Source organism: Notothenia coriiceps, unplaced genomic scaffold (assembly GCF_000735185.1).
Source record: "Notothenia coriiceps isolate Sejong01 unplaced genomic scaffold, NC01 NC01_scaffold00019652, whole genome shotgun sequence".
Taxonomy (NCBI): domain Eukaryota; kingdom Metazoa; phylum Chordata; class Actinopteri; order Perciformes; family Nototheniidae; genus Notothenia; species Notothenia coriiceps.
The window spans coordinates 53,057-71,889 of NW_011352353.1; the positions used below are offsets into that span (position 1 = coordinate 53,057).

Consider the following 18,833-nt stretch of genomic DNA (forward strand, 5'->3'; position numbering starts at 1 on the left):
TGATCATGTACTTTCACCGAGGTTGGGGCGAGATGGGTCAGTCTGTTTGTCCATCCCATTTTGGCTAGAGAAATAATCTTTTATAGACAATCATAAACATGTTTTCAAGAGTCAAAACTCCACTTCTCTACCACACAATGATTCTAGCCAATTACCTTTACCAACCTCAAGAAATGTCAGTTTATGTCTATGTCAGACACCTAATATTTTCTTTTATCTATTTATTTATTTAGCCTTTATTTATAAAGGTTTAGATCTCATTGTGACACAAAGTCTCATTTTCAAGAGAGACCTGTAAGTGGTAACACTACCACACAAAGTTACAGACAGACAGGACACTAAACACAGAGGCAACACTAAAATACAACATCGTAAAAAAAAAAAAGTATTCATTAAAATCCATATACAGTCAGATATAGCAGGTGCAAACACCCACAGATGATTTCTCCAGCTTTTTTAAAATGAGTTTAAAATCCGTGATGGTTATCAAACTGGTCAGCTTAAGTTCCTGCTGAAGTGTATTCCAGGTCGAGGGGGCAGAGTATGATATGGCTTTTTTCACAAGCACCGAGCGTACTGAGGGGACGGACAGAGTGATGTAATTTTGAGATCGTAGTCTATAGCTGTACTGTTTGTGTGATATGTAAGTGGATATGGATATAATGTTTATTTCTCTGTTCTGGACAGTAGAGTCGAGGTAACACTTTCAACCAGCAGATGGCAGTGAAAGACAATGCTCTGTAGCTGCTTACTATATTAAGGCATCACAGGTAACATTCATCATAACTTGTTCTGCCTCTTGCGCTCTTAATTACACTCAAGTGAGACACATTTTGGTTTTTTTTCAACAAAAAATACATCTTCTGCAAAATCTTACCGTAGAGAGCTGCTCAAAAGCAAACTCAAAGCCTTTTGTGTAGTTTGTTATTCCTTTAGCTGTGATGTTCTTAACAGCGTCCTTCAGCAACTTCTTGTTCCTTACGTTGGCTTGAACCAGATGTTCGAAACACGCCGTTGTCTTCACCCTGGTGTTAAACTGGGAAACAGAGGCAAGGAGTTATGACCTACAAATTATTCCTACAATTACGCCATGTATGCATATGTAATAAATGCTACAAATGCAGCACACACACACACAAACACTCCCACCTGGCCTTGGCTGTAATCAGGCTGTGGTAAACAGAAACATTCATCAAGGCCCACTAATTGCTTCACATCCTAGGAGCTCAAAGATTTGGTACCCATGGAAACAAGATTCTGCCATATTAGATCAAGGTTAGGCAGCACCATCGTTTTTTTTCAATATAAAAAAAGGTGAAACATACTCATTTCCACCACATATGCACAAACACTCCACCCACCACTAACAAAAAGCCTGCCTCCGTCTGTACTGTGCTCCAAGTTTAACTGATGGTGCATTTTTTTCATTGTTAAATGTCTGAACAACAGGAAACAGACTGTCCAAGTGGGAACAGAAAAGAGATTTAAATTGTATAATGTTTAATAGTGGTATATGAAGCACACGGATAGCAGCGTAGTAAACCTTCACATATATTGTGTTGCAGAACTATTCTAAAACAATACTCTACCTCATCGCTCTAAACTAATGTGTCGTACGAGGCAGGCAGGCAAGGAGGCAAAAGAGCCATGAACGTATGGGTGTGTGTGTGTGTGTGTGTGTGTGTGTGTGTGTGTGTGTGTGTGTGTGTGTGTGTGTGTGTGTGTGTGTGTGTGTGTGTGTGTGTGTGTGTGTGTGTGTGTGTGTGTGTGTGTGTGTGTGTGTGTGTGTGTGTGTGTGTGTGTGTGTGTGTGTGTGTGTGTGTGTGTGTGTGTGTTTCCAATGAGGCTGACAGCCTTGAAGTTCCTTTTAGATTGACAATAGCAGACATACACGTATCCATTGGACTGAACGCCAATACCACACGGCTGTGGTTTGACAAAAAGACTGAATCAAGACGACAGCACATAACCATGTTCAATCTCACACGCGCACACAAACACAATGGAAGTTCACATAATTGCCCCCGTAGCACAGACGGGGATCTTTTATCACATAATCTATTAAAAGGAGAAGTGTGGAAGGTGAGATATGGGAGCGTGAGGAGCAGGAAGTGACAGGAAGAGGACTTAAAGAGAGGGGGGAAGGTGTGAATAGTGAATATAGGGCTTAGAAAGCAGGTTTTAAAGCAGGAGTGAGATGGTGTATCATGTACAAAAAAGTATGAGCTCAAGTATTTGACAAATCAATCTTAGTCTGATTAGCAAGATACCATTATTGTAGACCAGCAGTTCTTGTCAAAAATTTAGAAAACGCCGTTACAATTAGGGATAAAACACGTTCTATTTAGATGCAGGCTGTGCACACAAATGTGCATACAGTACACAATCTAATGCAAATTCCACTGTTCCCCTGTGATCCTATTACAACAGCTCTTGTCTATGTGTGTGTGCGCGCTTTTATGTGCATGTAGAGGTACTTGCTTTGGGAATGGATTAGTGATGACACAAGAGAGAAGGCTAATCTTCAATCCCTAATCCCGCGGGACTCCCTGCTGCTCAGGTTTTGTGCCCTGGCTTGCCCACTGGACTGACGCTGGCTAACAGCACCGACACCTTGCTATCACGGCCCAACAGGCTGGATGAAAGTGACGGAGGCCCAGTGAGATGCCAGGGTGAGGCACCTCACTGGGCGGCGTATGACTAGGAGGCGTGTGGCGCAGTGGATAGAGCCTTGTTGTTGGGATCAGGGTGACACAGGTTCAAACCCCACTGCAGTCAGCATGTTGTTGTGTCACTGGGCAAGACACTTCACCCCAAATTGCTCCTGTGGGGATTGCCCACAGTATTGAGTATGTAAGTCGCTTTGGATAAAAGCATCTAACAAGTAAAATGTGAGGATAAGTGAAAAAAAAACTTAGGAAAGAATGAGCAGAAAGGAACAGCCATCAGCATTCTTTTGACCTACTGCAGCTGTTAAGAAAGTGTGTGGCCATCTTCCATGACCAAATGCCAATGTCCCTGGGCTACTGTTAATGAGCAGGGATTTATGGGCAATATCAGAGATTAATGATTTAGTGTCAGGTTACAACACCCTCAGGGAAAACCGTAAGGAGCTATGTATGTGTGTATGTGTGTGTGTGTGTGTGTGTGTGTGTGTGTGTGTGTAATGAGCAGATGAGTCAATGAGGGAAAGAAACAGATGAAAAAACAGAGAGACAGAGGTGTCAGAGCGACAGAATAATGAGGTTTTGCAAAGTAATTAATGGTGATTATGGTTTATTAAAGTTTATTGTTGTCTCATTTGGGTAGCTTTGGAAAAATTGTGGACTTGAAAGTTATCTTTTAAGCTCCTTAAAACATCCATGTAAGCCTTTCAATCCTTCTCAGATTGCTAACAGCAGTGGGGGAGATGCCGTTTTACAGGATGGTGGGGAAAACAACTCAGACTAAAAAGTTTTAAGTCAAAACTTAGTTGGACTTCACTCTTCGAACCAATCTCATTCTGTCTCAGCATGTGTGTGTCTCTTTCTTAGACACTCATACATCGAACACACTGAGCTCCCTGACAGATTCCTATAATTGCGCATCTTTGCAGAATCACAAGTCCACCGTGAAACAGAATACATTGTGTCCAAGACAAAGGATCCCTGGAGAGAGGAAACAGAGTCTGAATGGCTGTCTTTGTGCTAGGCAAAAGAAGACAGCTCCAATCTCTATAAAGACCCATCTCAATAAACACCTCCACAGGCACCCATCTTAGCATCACGCAGCTGATTGGCTCTTTCTGAGTGTAATCACAAGCGTGGAAGGCCTAGAATAGATGGTGAAAAAGGTGGAGAAATGGAGAGCTATGGAAGTGATTGGTGGGGGAGAAAAGTACAAATGAAGGGAAAGAAAGTGGAGGCAGTGAAAGGAGGAAAGTTGGGGTAATGTATATAGAAGAGGAGGTGCTCAAAATGTACAGGGAGATCATTCTTTGACGCAAAGAGATGAATGGAGCTATACTGTACTGCAAAATGCTGAGAGGAATTGCATGCCTCAATGATGAAAGGTAAGAGTGATGGAGAGATCAAGCGGGTTATGAATGAGTGTATCCTAGGGTGCACTCTTGTCCGAAGTGCAGCTTTAATTCCTTTAGGTGAAGTGGGAATGTACACACAAACACACTCACACACACGAAGGGAAAGAGGTGGGGAGAGGGCAGAGTTGTAATCCTGCACACGAAATAGAGCAGTGGGTATTTCATTAAAGGTTTGTTTCAGGGTGGCCAGGCCTCAGAGAAATCCATATTTCATTACGTGTCATCCATCTCTGTCTCTCCTGTGTGAGTCTGTGTGTGGGGAGGGGTATGTTGTACATGTGTGGGCATGTGCACAACAGTTCTCCATGTGTGTATATTCTTTTAAATGTACATAAGCCCATTCAAGCGCTACATTCTGAATCCGTCTGTCACTCTGCCCCTTTTCTCAGCGTGCATCATGCACCCCTCCTCTCTCACAAACAGACCACCCAACGCTCAGCAAGTGATGGGTTTCATAATACTCACATAAACTACATTGACGTAGTCGTCATCAGACAGGGTCTCTAGCATCTCACTGACGGAGGTCCTGATCAGTTTGAGAGTCAAGCCAGACACACTCCCGCTCCTGTAACAACAACACAGGATATCTAGCAGCTTCTCACTGCAGTCTGTCTGCTCAGTTCTTGTAAGATGAGAATTGACTCAATATAATTAGAAATGCTTCCGTCTTGGGAAATGCATAACGTTATATTACAAATCGAAGAAGGCATGTGTTACAATCAGGGGAAATCTTGACGTGATGTGAGAAGGTTATGGATCAATTAGGTTTGAAAGTAACTCACGCATCCACAAGGATTAGCATATCTTTGGGGGAGGCAGCTCCTTGAATGTACCTAGATGAACATGAATGAATGAAAGACAAGCTGGTCTGAGACGCACACAGTCTGAGCAGTTTAAGGTTACACTTTATTATGTCACAATGCAATTGCGCTGTATGTTAATAATAATACAATAATAATTTCTCAGACCTAGCCCAAAAACTTGAAGCCACATATATTTAAAGAACAACCAATCAATTAACTACAATAAAGTAACTATCTTATATAACCCTAAACCCATAAGACTATACATATTAGGCTTGAATTGGCACAGACAGTAAATAGATGTTTCTTACCATGGTCTCCTGCGGACGTCATACAGGTCAATCTTACTGGGGGTCTTGCGGGCATCCATCCAGGGAGAGGCTTTGAAAGGACATAATGTATGTGTTGATTAAAACTTTTCATTATTAAGGGGAATAAAACACAAATTCCAATTTCTGACACTGACTGAAATGTTGATCTTCAAATATCTGGCAGTATGCAGTGTTATATTAAGTCTAGCCGTATCTAATCACTGGCAATCATTTTTGGAAGATATAAAAAAGGTTAGAATTCTGCCAAAGGAAAAGTTTGCTTGCTGACTGGCTGCATTTTAAACACTTCACATCTACATGTTTTCACGAAGAGAGAAACTGCAAGGAAATGAAACAACATTTGAATCTGATAAGTGAAGCTCAAGTCACTGGATTCACTGGCTTTGACAATATTCAGCTGATTTCTATCAGTATGCTATAAGTGAAGAGCACCAAACAACAAGTAAGCGCTTGTCTGAATGCCTGTTGTATCATGCATGCTAAAAGGTAACAACAGGAACAAAGAGGAATGAATTCAGGGACAATGAAAATGCCAACACATCCTCACTCCCAGGTCGGCCTATGTTGACGTTATGTTAAGTCCCCTGTGTCGGCTTTTTCTATATTATAGAAATGTTCTAAAACACACACTGTTATTTACTCAACAATGTTGAGTAAATAACAGTGTGTGGTTTAGAAAATAATACAAAATTAGAAGGAAAAAACTTCAGTATTCTGAGCCCCTACTCTCCACATAACTGACGGCAACAAAAGTCCTACATTATTCAATTAAAATAAAGAAGTACAAACAATAAGTGTGGCTTGATATTGAGTAAGAAAAAGGTTGATAAACGCTGGGAGAATGGATCTGCGGGTAGCATTCGCTCGCCATCTCAAGTCGTCTACAACATACGTTTAAAGAGCTATATAGAAGCCTATGGACATCCCGGAAAGTTGAAAATGTACGCTAAGGCCCCCCCCCCCTTGCGTTGGAAAAAGCCGACACAGGGGACTTGACATCACGTCAACATAGGCCGACCTGGGAGTGAGGATGTGTTGAAAATTCATGAATATTAGACATAAACCTTTCCCATAAAGCTATATAGTGTCCATGATGACAGGGAATCTCATGAATAGAAATAGCTTGGCAAAGAAAAAACTCACGATAGCGTGCAGCACTAGACTAATGCAGTTTAAGATAGTTTGACATTATGTATAGAACCACATACAAAATCAATGCCAGCAGTGCAATAGAGATAATTTATTGAGCTATTTGCTCAGTGATGTGTGAACAAGGCAACTTTGATACATATTCCCTTGCTGTTTGTTGTTATGATTAACAGTCAGATGCTGCACGTGAGGTCAAGCTAATTATTATGGCTCATAAGTGCACCTCTGATTTTTTATGATAGGAAACTCAAACAGCTTCAGTGTCATATAAACAGATACACAAAGAATTAAGGAGGCCAAATAGGGAGGCGTGTGGTGCAGTGGATTGAGAGTTGGTGTTCGGATCAGGGTCACAGGTTCTAACCCCACTGCAGTCAGCTTGTCGTTGTGTCCCTGAGACACTTCACCCCAAATTGCTCCTGTGGGGATTGCCCACAGTATTGAGTATGTAAGTCGCTTTGGATAAAAGCGTCTAACAAGTGACATGTAATGTAATGTAATCTAAAATAACCAATCATGTTTCTTCGCTCTGTTAAATGTCAAAGAAAGTTTTTTTGCCTTTTTTGCTTTTTACCTGGGTAGTAGCGAGCCAGGCCAGTAGCGCTGCCGTACACCTGCCAGAGGAGGGTCGGGTCATCCTCTCGGTTTTTCCTGAACACGTCCTCCAATGCGTCCGACCAGTTCAGCTCATTCAGCACAATGGTGGCTGGAAATCCACACACAAACACATACTTTTCAATACACAAGATAAACAGGAAACACATGTGAAGATTGTGAAGAAGATTGTGTTCATCAAAACTTGGGCTACAGTTTACACCCTTGGCAATTTTTTAACTGTGAAATACTCTTATAATACTCTCAGAATGACACCATACATTTTGAGCAATAACCCGTTTTTGAGCATTAATATAATTATTAGTAATAAGTTGCTGCTGTATATTTTTACAGTTATTGTTGTTATCTATTGCGGTGCAATGTACACATTTTGACTTTAACTCCTCTATGTTTTTGTATTCAATTTCACCCTCAGGATAAACAAGTTAATACAAAACTAATCTGATTCTGATTCATGCCTTGATGTGTATTCCACAATAACGATCGAAGGACAGAGCATGGCTGAAGAGAAGGACAATGTGGACTGTCCGAGACATGTGGACATCGCGGGTCAACACATTCATTGAGATTCAGCCGCACAGTGCCCGCCCACTCACCCAGCGGGACGCATGATCAAATATTAGGACAGCACACCCAGCCTGCACCAGTATTTAGCAACAGATACTGAGGAGTGGTTTTCTGGCGTTGTGATGATTTAAAAAAAATCTTATTTAACATATCTATGTGTGGTTGTATGTGTGCATGCGTGTGATTGATGGTGTGTGCTGTGAGAGGCAACAGGCATTATGGATGTAATGACACAGCAGCCAGACAGCTCAGAGCCACATAACACTCTCTATGATGGATTGAGACACAGCACATGCTGCCCCAACTCCATCTTTGCTCTGTCTGTCTATATACAGATATCTTTTCCCTCTTTTCATTTCTTCCATTCTCTTTCTTTATATTAATGTAGCGCTGTATAGAAGCTTTGAAATGTGTCTCTGTACATCCAGATGTGAATGCCTCTGTGTATGTAAAAGCGTGTAAGATAGAGTGGTATCCTGTATTGGGTGTGACGTGGCTCATTGATGTGCAAAGCAAACACTGTTCATTAGCATGCATCTCTCAAGAGGGGAGAGTTAATGAAGCCTCAGTTGCCAGGAGTGCATGTTTTTTATTATAGAAAGAGAGAGAGAGAGCATGTGGTGTGTGTGATCAGTAATGTGTTTCCCTCATTAAGGGTATCCTTTTAAAGGAAAAAGAAGGAGAAAATAACACGACATCCCTTCTAGATGATGAGAAAATTACTAACTGTATGTGTGCATTTTGAGTGAAGACTGATGAAGACAGACAGGTAGGTGAAGGCTATCGTCACAAAGACCTATTCAAAGCTGTTAAGCCAAATAGTTGGGTGGTCAGATACACATTTATAAATACACAAACAGAGTCACAAAGGCTAACCCAGTGGTCATATGTTGCTTTTTAGTGTTTCCAGTGGTTTTGAGTAATAATAATAATAAAGCTTTATTTATATAGCACTTTTCATACAACAGAGTAGTCCTGAGTCAGTCGTAATATTTATTAAGCTAAATTCCTGCTGCTTTAAAAAGGGATAGAGTATCCTCTAGTCGCCCATATTGCCTCTGACACTAATGAATTCCCTGGCTGCACTCGGCGTGGCTTTGATGCCACACTGAATCTACACCCTATGATGAATTAATCTCTGTGGGATATAAGGGCTGCAATATAATTCACTTACATACCATGGATTAGTTTATAATGAACAATAAAGGAGTACATTATTTTTCACTGCTTTAGATAAGGAAGTCAATCCCCATATTCTCACATAATGTGCTAAAAGGATAGAAAAGAATGCTAAATCCACCAACTCATTATGATATAGGGATGTGTTTCATCCTGTTGTGACAGTGATTTCAACAGCTCCTACTAGATCACCAAAATGTCCTAAAGGTTCAAAGCAATAGTTAGGCTTCTTCAAAAGATAATTTTATTGATTTTTTGTGGATAATTTGATGAAAAGCAAGATTATTTACCATGACATCACCAGTTGGTTTTAGACTACTGTTTTTAAGCCTTACATTTTGCATTTTCGCTGCTGCCATCTTAGTATTGGGGACTAGAAGTCACAAGTTAACTTAATACTTTTATGCAACCAATATATAGCTTTTAACTTTTACGAACTGAATACACATTGTGAAAGGGTTAAAGTTGGAACGCTAAAGGAAAAGAGCAAGACCAGACAACGATAGCAACATGTCAACCATAAAGAAGCCATGGCCTAAAACATACCCTGCTTTATCCTCTAAATTCAATCCAGATTGGAACATAATTTACAAAATTAAAATCACGTTTTATTGAAGATGTGGAACCAACACATTTATATACAAAGAATTGCAGGTTTAATGCTCTTCAGTATTTGCTTGACTCTAAAAGACATGGACAGTTTGCCTGGACCAAATGTAACAAAACCACCTGACTTAACTTAAAGGTGACCTATCATGCAAAATGCACTTTTGTACGTCTTTTATACATGAATATGTGTCCCCGGTGTTCCAGGGAACTCACCAAGTGTCAGAAAACACAACCCTCTCTCTTTTCCTCCATACCCAAATCTCTTAAAAAGGAGCTGCAACGGATCTGATACAGACTGATCCAGATTTGAACACTTCTGTGACGTCACAGAAGTTGCGCTACGGCTATTGGTCCAACTCCACTAATCAGGAGGAGACAGCCACGAACATTGCCGTTCGAAAGCGCTGGAAACGCTGTAGTACATATGCCAGGCCTGTAGATGGTGCTGTTCTCACAGAATCAGCCCATGCAAAGACAGTGTTAAATTGAGCGAAATGAGGAATGGCTAAAATGCATGATCTGTTAGGTATTTTGAAAAATAAAAAGTATAAATATGCCTTATATAGGTATGGTCCTACACTATATTATTCAAATATAGCATGATAGGTCCACTCTAATAAATTCACAATCAAAATGTTCTTCTTTATCTAACGCCTACAAACAATGAAGAGGTGAGCTAAGTGTCATGAGAAAGACCACAATGGACAACCAAAGAGGGATGGAAAATGGCAGGGTGATGCTCCGGGCAGGGCACACGTAGAAGGCAAGCCTTGGCCAGAGACTGAAGGTGTACCACTGAATAAGAGGGAATGCTCTTCCTGAATAACATAATATATTGGCTTGAATAAACTTATACAATATGTTTTCTGTTAATGTATGGCAAACCGGGGTCTTCCTTTATTACAGGAGTAAACCTGAATGCCATTATTCATTCAATACTCTTATTATTTGTCAATCTCATTATGTCTGTCTCACTCTCTCTGTTGTGACTGAGTGTTGCTGTCTTTCTTTTTGGTTGGTTTATTCTGTTCATCTCGGAAGATAGTGTTTTTTTACCTAGCCTTGGGGTGACAAATTGCATGAATATATTTTCAGCTTCTGTTTCCAAAAGCAATACACTGAATTCAACCATTTTATTTTTTTCTTTGCCACACATGAGCCCATGTCCTTAACAGGCCAACAGATGTGACCTTTCTGTCATCTGAACATCTGCTTCTTATTGTACACTCGTTTCACACACGTGACATGCTGATGCCTATAGAAGGTGATTTCATAAACTTGCCTCCCACTTTACCCGGAAAATTCAATTTTCTCCAGCTGAGCAAAGGCTATTCCTGGAACATTTATAGTGTGAAGATCAAAACTTTTTTTGTCCAGGCATACAAATAAACACCTCATGTGTGCGAATATCTGACACAATATACGAGAGGTCACACTTGAAAGACACACATATTTTCTTGCTATTCCTGTTGCTCTTCTTTGTTTACAAAATATATATATATATATATATATATATTGAACCATTCTAAAAAAGTGTGCTTTATCTCACTGAGATCAGACTTCAGTCTTGTATAGGTCCCAGCAGCTATGTTTACTTATTACAGGCTACCAATAAACACAACCCTTAACTAAAAAAGCAGTGTGAGGAGTCATGGCACCAAGCCCAGATTATGGCCAGAGAGGTATCCCTAGGAACAGATCACAAAGTCAGAAAACATTTCAACGGCATGCTAATAAAGCAGGCTTGCATTTTACAGATAAAATGCAAAGACAAAAGTGTGTGCCCATCTCATGCCTCATTGCTGACCCTGTGTTTGGGGTTAAGAGGACAGGCAAAGTGGTTAACCTTGGGGCCAGACGGTTCCCCAGCAGGCTGAGGGGCATGCTGAGGAAGGCACTCTATTCTGCTGTCCCTCCAAGTCACTGCTGACACACAACATCCCACTGTAATTACTGAAAATCTAAACACACCCACAAAGAAACTCAGTTTCATACAACCACATACACAAATACACAAGCACAAGCTAAGCAGGCTGGTGTTTGGAGGAAGTACTCGGTGATTGGACTGTTAAAGTAATCATGAACCATGTCTCCTGGTGAAGTATCCCTGAGCAAGGCACCGCAATTTAAAGAAATTGTCCTATTCAAGTGCATGCCAGAGTCCAGACCCTATGACAGGCAGTGGCAGGGATATGTTGGGATCACTTTCAGAGCGGGTTTATTTACAATAAAAACACTGACAGCCAATCAAAATCCAATCGAATATGAAGGTGTACTGTATGTGTTCAAGACAGGAGGCTGCAATAAAGTGTAGTCTACTTATTGTAATATACTGCCTCTCTTTTCACCACACTCCTTCACCATGGCTGTGCTGCACAGCAGTAGCTATACTCTCAACTGTTTTGTTTGTCTTTTAATCATATCCTTATTTAAATTTCTTTCTTTACGCGATGTACAGCAGTAACAGGTCATCAACATCCTTTTTGGGGCCCCAACACAGCTGGACTGCGCAGCGTGGGCTCGGCCGGCGCCAGTGTTTACAGCAGTCATCAACAGTGTGGATGTTCACATTGTTATATTTATAGTTATGGTTTTATTTATTGTTCTTAGTGTGGATCACTCTTGAGTCCCACTTGATAAAAAAAGAAAGCAGTGAAATTATAATATGCCTATAATTCAGGCAACAGTTAAGATATTCAAAAGAAAATCCTTAAGTCATTAACATTCAACTTGAGCTGTGCTAATGTCACAGGCACTCTAGAGAATCAAATTATTCTGAACCACTCAAGGTAAATGTCACCACATGATGATGAAATGATCAGAAATTTCTCTTTTTTAACACAGTAAATTAAATGGATGCACGTAAGTCTTGTAATAACCTTAATTTGTTTTCAAAAAGACACTAACTAAAATGCCATACACGTCCAGAACTACTGACAACCTGATGCATTCAAAGGGCCATCAAGCAGGTTCTGTTCTGGCACTACAGTGAAATGGTCCTCTCTTGGTTGTAAAATGCTTATCCTGCACAAATGCTATTATTATTCAGTATAGCTAAAATAATTATGATCAAAGGTCCCATGTCATGGCCATTTCCATCCATCCATCCATCTTCTCCCGCTTATCCGTGGTCGGGTCGCGGAGGTAGCAGTTCCAACAGAGAGCCCCAAACGCTCCTTTCCCTGGCCACATCAACCAGCTCTGACTGGGGGATCCCAAGGCGCTCCCAGGCCAGCGAAGAGATATAATCGCTCCACCTGGTCCTAGGTCTACCCCTTGGTCTCTTCCCAGCTGGACGTGCCTGGAACACCTCCCTAGGGAGGCGCCCAGGTGGCATCCTAACTAGGTGCCCGAACCACCTCAACTGGCTCTTTTCGACGCGAAGGAGGAGCGGTTCAACTCAGAGTCCCTCCCGGATGACTGAACTTCTCACCTTATCCCTAAGGGAGACGCCAGCCACCCTGCGGAGAAAACCTATCTCGGCCGCTTGTATCCGGGTTATGTTACCTAGTTAAATACACGGATATTATTACTACACAGGAGAAATAAGACACACCTATTTTATTTTACCTTCTATCATAGTCTTTTATTAAGATTCAGCATTATTTTGTTAAGACACGTTATTTTTAAGAACTGTTTCAATTAAAAATAAAGTCAAAATACAAGTATGAATTTGACAATGAGCATACATGTCGTCTTTAAATAATAGTCCCAATCTGTTTTGATGTCTTTTCAGGGCATCGTTGTTGACAGGGCGTTATCAGACCCGCTCAGGTGTCTACCCAGGAGTGTTGTACCCAGGTTCTAGAGGGGGTCTTCCTCTGAATGAGACCACCATTGCTGAAGTGCTGAAACCTGTGGGCTATGCTACTGCAGCAATAGGGAAGTGGCACTTAGGAGTTGGTGCCAATGGGATGTTTCTTCCAACCAGGCAGGGGTTTGACCACTACCTGGGGATCCCCTACTCCCACGACATGGTCAGTGTGAATACATTTAGCTCCAAACTAAAATGACTGAGGTAATATGTGATAGTATTATTAAATGGGGAGATTTTGTCTAGAATATTTGTTGTCTCCCTGTTTTTCCCAGGGCCCCTGTAGGAACCTGACTTGTTTCCCTCCAGATATTAAGTGTTTTGGATTCTGTGATGTGGGTACTGTCACCGTCCCACTAATGCAAAATGAGGTCATCAAGCAGCAACCAGTCAACTTCCTGGAACTGGAAAGGGCTTACAGTGATTTTGCAACCGATTTCATTGCCACATCAGCAAAGAATAAACAACCTTTCTTCATCTACTATCCGTCCCATGTAAGCATCAACAATTTTAATTTGTAGAACATGTCCATGTCCATTTGAGTTTTCAAAACAAAACAATTTTTTGTAACCCCATGTAGATGGATAAGAACAATTCAGATGGTAAGCACTTTCTTCTAATTCCTCCCACAGCACACCCATTACCCCCAGTATGCAGGAGTGGAGGCCGCCGGGCATACTTTAAGGGGCAAATTTGGAGATTCTCTTTTTGAGTTGGACAACACGATAGGAAACCTACTGACAACTCTGGAGAAAACAGGAGTGATAAACAACACCCTCGTATTCTTCACTTCAGACAATGGGTTGGTTTTTGACGCCTGCTTTTATAGTTTCTTATGCAGACATGTTTATCTCCCACTCTGATAGCATTGGTACAGCTGTTAATTTTTTCTCTGTTCAAAGGTGAAGTTGCATTTTATCTTGCCCTTTTTTATCTTTGATGTATTGCCTTGAGAAAATGTACCCTTTATCAAATGGTGTGTTATTCATTTCTGTTCTTTAGGCCTGAACTGATGCGCATGTCCAGTGGAGGATGCTCTGGACCTCTGAAGTGTGGAAAAGGCACAACTTATGAGGGGGGGATGAGGGAGCCGGCCATCGCCTTCTGGCCTGGCACCATCAGGCCAGGTCTGGATTTCTTAGACATCAAGAGCTAAAACCACTTGGTGTATATTCCGTTGTCCCCATTTGCTTATTTCAGTCACATTTACTAAGCTACTGTATTTAAAAGCATACCACTTTACACTGAATTCATTAAAGAATCAACTGGTCTATGGCCAATTGTTGCCAATTTAACAGGCTGAATCGCTCTGAGAGCTGCAACATACTGCAAAAACAGGGCAACAAACGCTTCCTGAAGGCCAGAAGTGTGTGCCTTGTGTCAGGGTATTTAGTGAATACTGCCTTTTCCCCCTGTATGCCTCTCTTTAGGTGTGACTCATGAGATGGCCAGCACTCTAGATATCCTCCCCACTATCGCAGGTCTGGCAGGGGCCAAGCTACCGCAGGTGATGCTGGACGGGGTCGATATGACAGACATCCTTATCAACCAAGGAAAGGTAGTGGCTCACAGTCTATAGACTAAAATAATGTGTAAACACAGACAATGTTTTTAATTGTATATCTTCTCATCTTTTGCAGGGTAAAAGGGAAACCATGATGTTCTACCCCACAGATCCCAGTGAGATGTATGGCCTGTTTGCACTCAGGCTAGGGAAGTACAAGGCCCACTTCTATACACGAGGTACAGCAGGCCTTTTAAAACAAGTAGAATTGTCCATAGGCATAGTCACAGTCAGAACTGAATTATTTATAAATTATGAGTCATATTTGTCCATGTTTGTTCTCAGGTGCTACACACAGTGGGACTACTCCAGATCACGACTGCCCAGTATTTGCTGTCCTCAAGGCCCACGATCCCCCTCTCCTTTTCGACCTGGAGGCCGATCCCTCAGAGCACTACCCTCTCCAGCTTTTTGGAAAACCTGACCTCCAAGCCGTGCTGCAGCAGATCATACAAGTCAAGGAAAAGTTTGAGGCATCAATGGTGTTCGGAGAGAGCCAGATATCAAAAGGAGTCGACACTGACCTGGAGCCTTGCTGCAATCCTCAGTGTAGCCCCAAGCCGGGTTGCTGCAGGTGTTGATGGGACAAATCCCGCTAATAATGGCAATTTGGGAGAAAATTGAAGTACACACTGATTTTGACCTCAAGAGGTCTTTGTGAAAGCACCAGATGTGATGCTGATTTTGTAATCATTTGATGATGCATTGCTACATGCTTGTGGACAGATATGATAAAATGACCATTTGTACTGAAAAATAACATTGCACTAAGAATGTAGTGTATACCTGGATTTTTTATTACATGTTTTAATCATTGATTTATTATTTAATTTTCACCTCAACATTCTTGATATTCATAGCATTTAGCATGGATTTTATGTGATTTAAAAAAAAAATGATTTGCAGTCTATTTCAAACACACAAGCAATCATGAGATCTGAACAATAAAGACAAGAATTAAGGTTTCAGACATCAAGCATATATTTTATTCATAAGACCAAACCCATGACAAGGCAAAGTGATTTTTGTTGTAATTTTTTGTTTGCTTTTCCCTGGAATTTTGATTAACTCTACAAGTCTTTGTTTTTAAAGATACAAGATAGGATATGTTTGTTCTGTCACATACTGTTTTGCTCTAGGTATACAGTAAAGCATCTTGCTAATTGTAATAAAGTCCAAAGTTTTGTTTAACTGTTAGTGTATGTCTCAGCGGCTATATGGGACGAGATCATCCTCAGAGGTTGTTATTGTGTAGCTGTGTGGAAAGAAGGGGTCTTAACTAGGCTGTAACGAGATAGAGATACAGAAACAGAAGCAAATAGATACAGATCAGAGATGGGTCACATTGTTGGTGATAATCGGCAAGATGCAATAATAGTTGTTTCAATGGCATCTGAATGACTAACTTTTCAGCTCTAACAGCAGATTGGTCAGTAGTCTGTTATTGTCACACAATAATGATGTCGCATCTCACACAGGTGCCCTAAATGTGCTGCTAAAGCCTGTCTTCAGGGACTTAAGGAGGTTTCTGGAACCGTAATTCCATCTAAGTGACAGATACCGAGTGAAAAAACAGGAAAATAAATTATTGCAGATCACAGATGTGTTTTTCTTTTATTTCAGGGGTTTCTGTCTGCTTGTGATCTTTCCTTGAATTTCTTTTGAATAATGAACATAATAATTTCATAACATACTCAACATAAAGGACACAGCACTATCTTAGATTCACTATTGTATATACATAGTCTACCTGACAGCAATACATATAACAACCCTAAATCCATCCTGTCATATCAACAGTGAACTGAGGTGTTTGTTCTGGTGGACCGTGACTTAAAGCAGCAGAACAAGTTGCTAAACAGTGTCTGAAAGAACAATGAGGATAGTCAGAAAATTAATGGTCAGAAGCCTGCAGTGAGTGCATTGTTTTTTCAATTATACCCCCTCCCCTATATAAGGTGCTAGACTGTAAGCTATGGTATGCTACAACAACCCCAGTGCAGGTTATTGTGTGATGTGTGAATGATCCTTTCAACCTTTGAACCAAACTTAGAGCATTAAATAATTGTGGCCATCTCTCTTACCAATCGTACTTGAAAAAACAAGATTGAAGTCTAGCCATAACTATAAAACCTCCCTTTTAATGGATTATCAAAGGTTTGTTTACATTGTGACCCTCTCACTGTACAGTAAGCGCACTGCAGGACCTCATAACTAAACGTGGCTACCGCTTCAGTTTTCCCTTTCCCCTCATTGAAACTGACAAATTAAAATAAAACTGAGACTAGGGTGTCACACACAGTTAATCAGTCCGAGGTGCGAGAGTATGGCTTTTCAGAGGGTATTAGTTTTCTTTGAGCTGAAGGTCACACCAATCATAGCAAAGCATACAGTAATGTATGACTTTTAACAGTTTTAACAGTTGAATGATTATCTGTGAAAGCTTCCCAAGGTAAAGGTCAGCCAGTGCAGCTTTGAGGACAGGACAAAGGTAAAATGTCACCCTAAATGTGCTGAGAGTTACTGCACGTAATCCAAGCTGACTTAAATAACTGCAGGGCTAATGACATCCAAAGTATATTACAAGTCATTACTCTAAAATCTCTCCTGCAGTTACTCCTGTCAAAGTGAGTCCCGAATACCCATGACAAATCAAAATCCCCTCTATCAGTCTCAGCTGTGAGTGTTTGTGGATTAGTTAGTTAGACTGGATGAGACGCCTGTATTTCTACTTTCTATACATACGTATTTACAACACAAACTACGTCTTGAACGAGACACAGGGGTAAGCTTGGACCAAGGACGGTTCACTGTACTCTCTCTACTTTGCTCCAATGCCACTATCAGTAAAAATCAAATGAGCAGTTTGTCAATATTGAACAAATACATATTTACAGCTAATTAAACGCCAACTTCTTGATTCTACAACATTCCCGTACTGATTGTTGAGCTGCTTGCCATTCACTTGGATATGTGTATTTCTTGGTGTGTCTGTGTGCAGTAACCCTACTAGCCATGCATTGAAAGGTGAAACAGCAGTAGTAGGTATATTGTTTTCATTTCAAAAGAGGAACCTTAAAATAAACAAGTGCTCAGCGTTTTAGTTTTATATCATAGAAAAAGATAAAGAAACAGGCAATCATTCCATTGAGATAATGGAAATAAAGAGAGAGAGGGATGAAATCAGTCAAATGCCTAGCAGACTGTAGAAATTAAGATCCCAGTTTTAGAGGGACACAATGGAGAGAAGACCCCACTGACAGCGCCCTCTGGTGGCAAACTCGATAATCATACACAAGCTGCAGAGAGAGAAGGTAGTCGTCATGGCAATACTGCCTACTCCAGGTAGATGTCCTCGGTGGGGCAGGCGTACTCCAGATGTTCCTGGTAATACTCCTGGAAGGCCCGTCTGCGGATAAGGCAAGGCAAGGCAAGTTTATTTATATAGCACCTTTCAACAAAAGGCAATTCAAAGTGCCTTACAAAAAAGAAAGACATTAAGAGCATTATAAAATGATATCTAGAAACACTAATTTAAAAGCAATGAAAGCAAAGATAATAAAAGTTACAGTGCAGTTTAAGATATGAATATATCAATTAAAATCAGCGGCAAAAAGAAAAGTCTTCAGCCTGGATTTAAAAGTAGTAAGAGTTGCAGCGGACCTGCAGGTTTCTGGGAGTTTGTTCCAGATATTTGGAGCATAATAGCTGAACGATGCTTCTCCATGTTTAGTTCTGACTCTGGGGACAGAAAGCTGACCAGTCCCTGAAGACCTGAGAGATCTGGATGGTTCATAATTTAGCAGTAGGTCAGAAATGTATTTTGGGCCTAAACCATTCAATGCTTTTAAACCAGCAGCATGGTCATTCCTAGCATTCGGTGCCATTTAGGTCCCCACCACATTATATCATATATTTTGTATTTAAAAGGTCTAATGCTTATTTTTTTAAAAGCTTGGTTTTAAATGTTTATACCCTCTACCATAAAACAACAATGTTATTTAGCCAGGATATTAAAAATTCTAAATAATTACTCTGATTTTAGCACAAGTAGGCCAAATTGCTGTGTCCCCAATCATGTTTGCTCAACTTCTGTAACAGATATACAAAAAGAAATCAA

The 18,833-nt window shown here is 40.7% G+C and overlaps 3 protein-coding genes across 4 annotated transcripts in view; 1 reads left to right on the top strand and 2 right to left on the bottom strand.

Moving 5' to 3' along the window:
- The window catches only part of LOC104952157 (voltage-dependent calcium channel subunit alpha-2/delta-1), a 39,450-nt gene extending 26,535 nt beyond the window's left edge, over window positions 1–12,915 (bottom strand). The window contains exons 1-6 of the mRNA XM_010778917.1: window positions 12,906–12,915; window positions 6,940–7,071; window positions 5,196–5,265; window positions 4,864–4,914; window positions 4,547–4,646; window positions 878–1,036 (exon numbers count right to left, since the gene is read on the bottom strand). Coding sequence (XP_010777219.1) covers window positions 878–1,036; window positions 4,547–4,646; window positions 4,864–4,914; window positions 5,196–5,265; window positions 6,940–7,071; window positions 12,906–12,915 — 522 coding nt within the window. The remainder of the gene's footprint in view (window positions 1–877; window positions 1,037–4,546; window positions 4,647–4,863; window positions 4,915–5,195; window positions 5,266–6,939; window positions 7,072–12,905) is intronic.
- A 145-nt stretch (window positions 12,916–13,060) lies between these two features.
- On the top strand, window positions 13,061–15,904 carry arsa (arylsulfatase A; the record flags this gene model as incomplete). The annotated part of the gene is made up of 7 exons (XM_010778918.1): window positions 13,061–13,312; window positions 13,425–13,643; window positions 13,782–13,951; window positions 14,152–14,276; window positions 14,580–14,707; window positions 14,790–14,892; window positions 14,999–15,904. Coding segments are annotated over 7 exons (1,293 nt in total), but the record flags the coding sequence as incomplete, so codon positions are not given.
- Window positions 15,677–18,833, bottom strand: part of mapk8ip2 (mitogen-activated protein kinase 8 interacting protein 2) — a 30,387-nt gene continuing 27,230 nt past the window's right edge. For both annotated transcript variants that reach the window (XM_010778915.1, XM_010778914.1), the window contains exon 14: window positions 15,677–18,122. In XM_010778915.1, coding sequence (XP_010777217.1) covers window positions 18,050–18,122 — 73 coding nt within the window. In that variant the 3' untranslated portion in view covers window positions 15,677–18,049. The remainder of the gene's footprint in view (window positions 18,123–18,833) is intronic.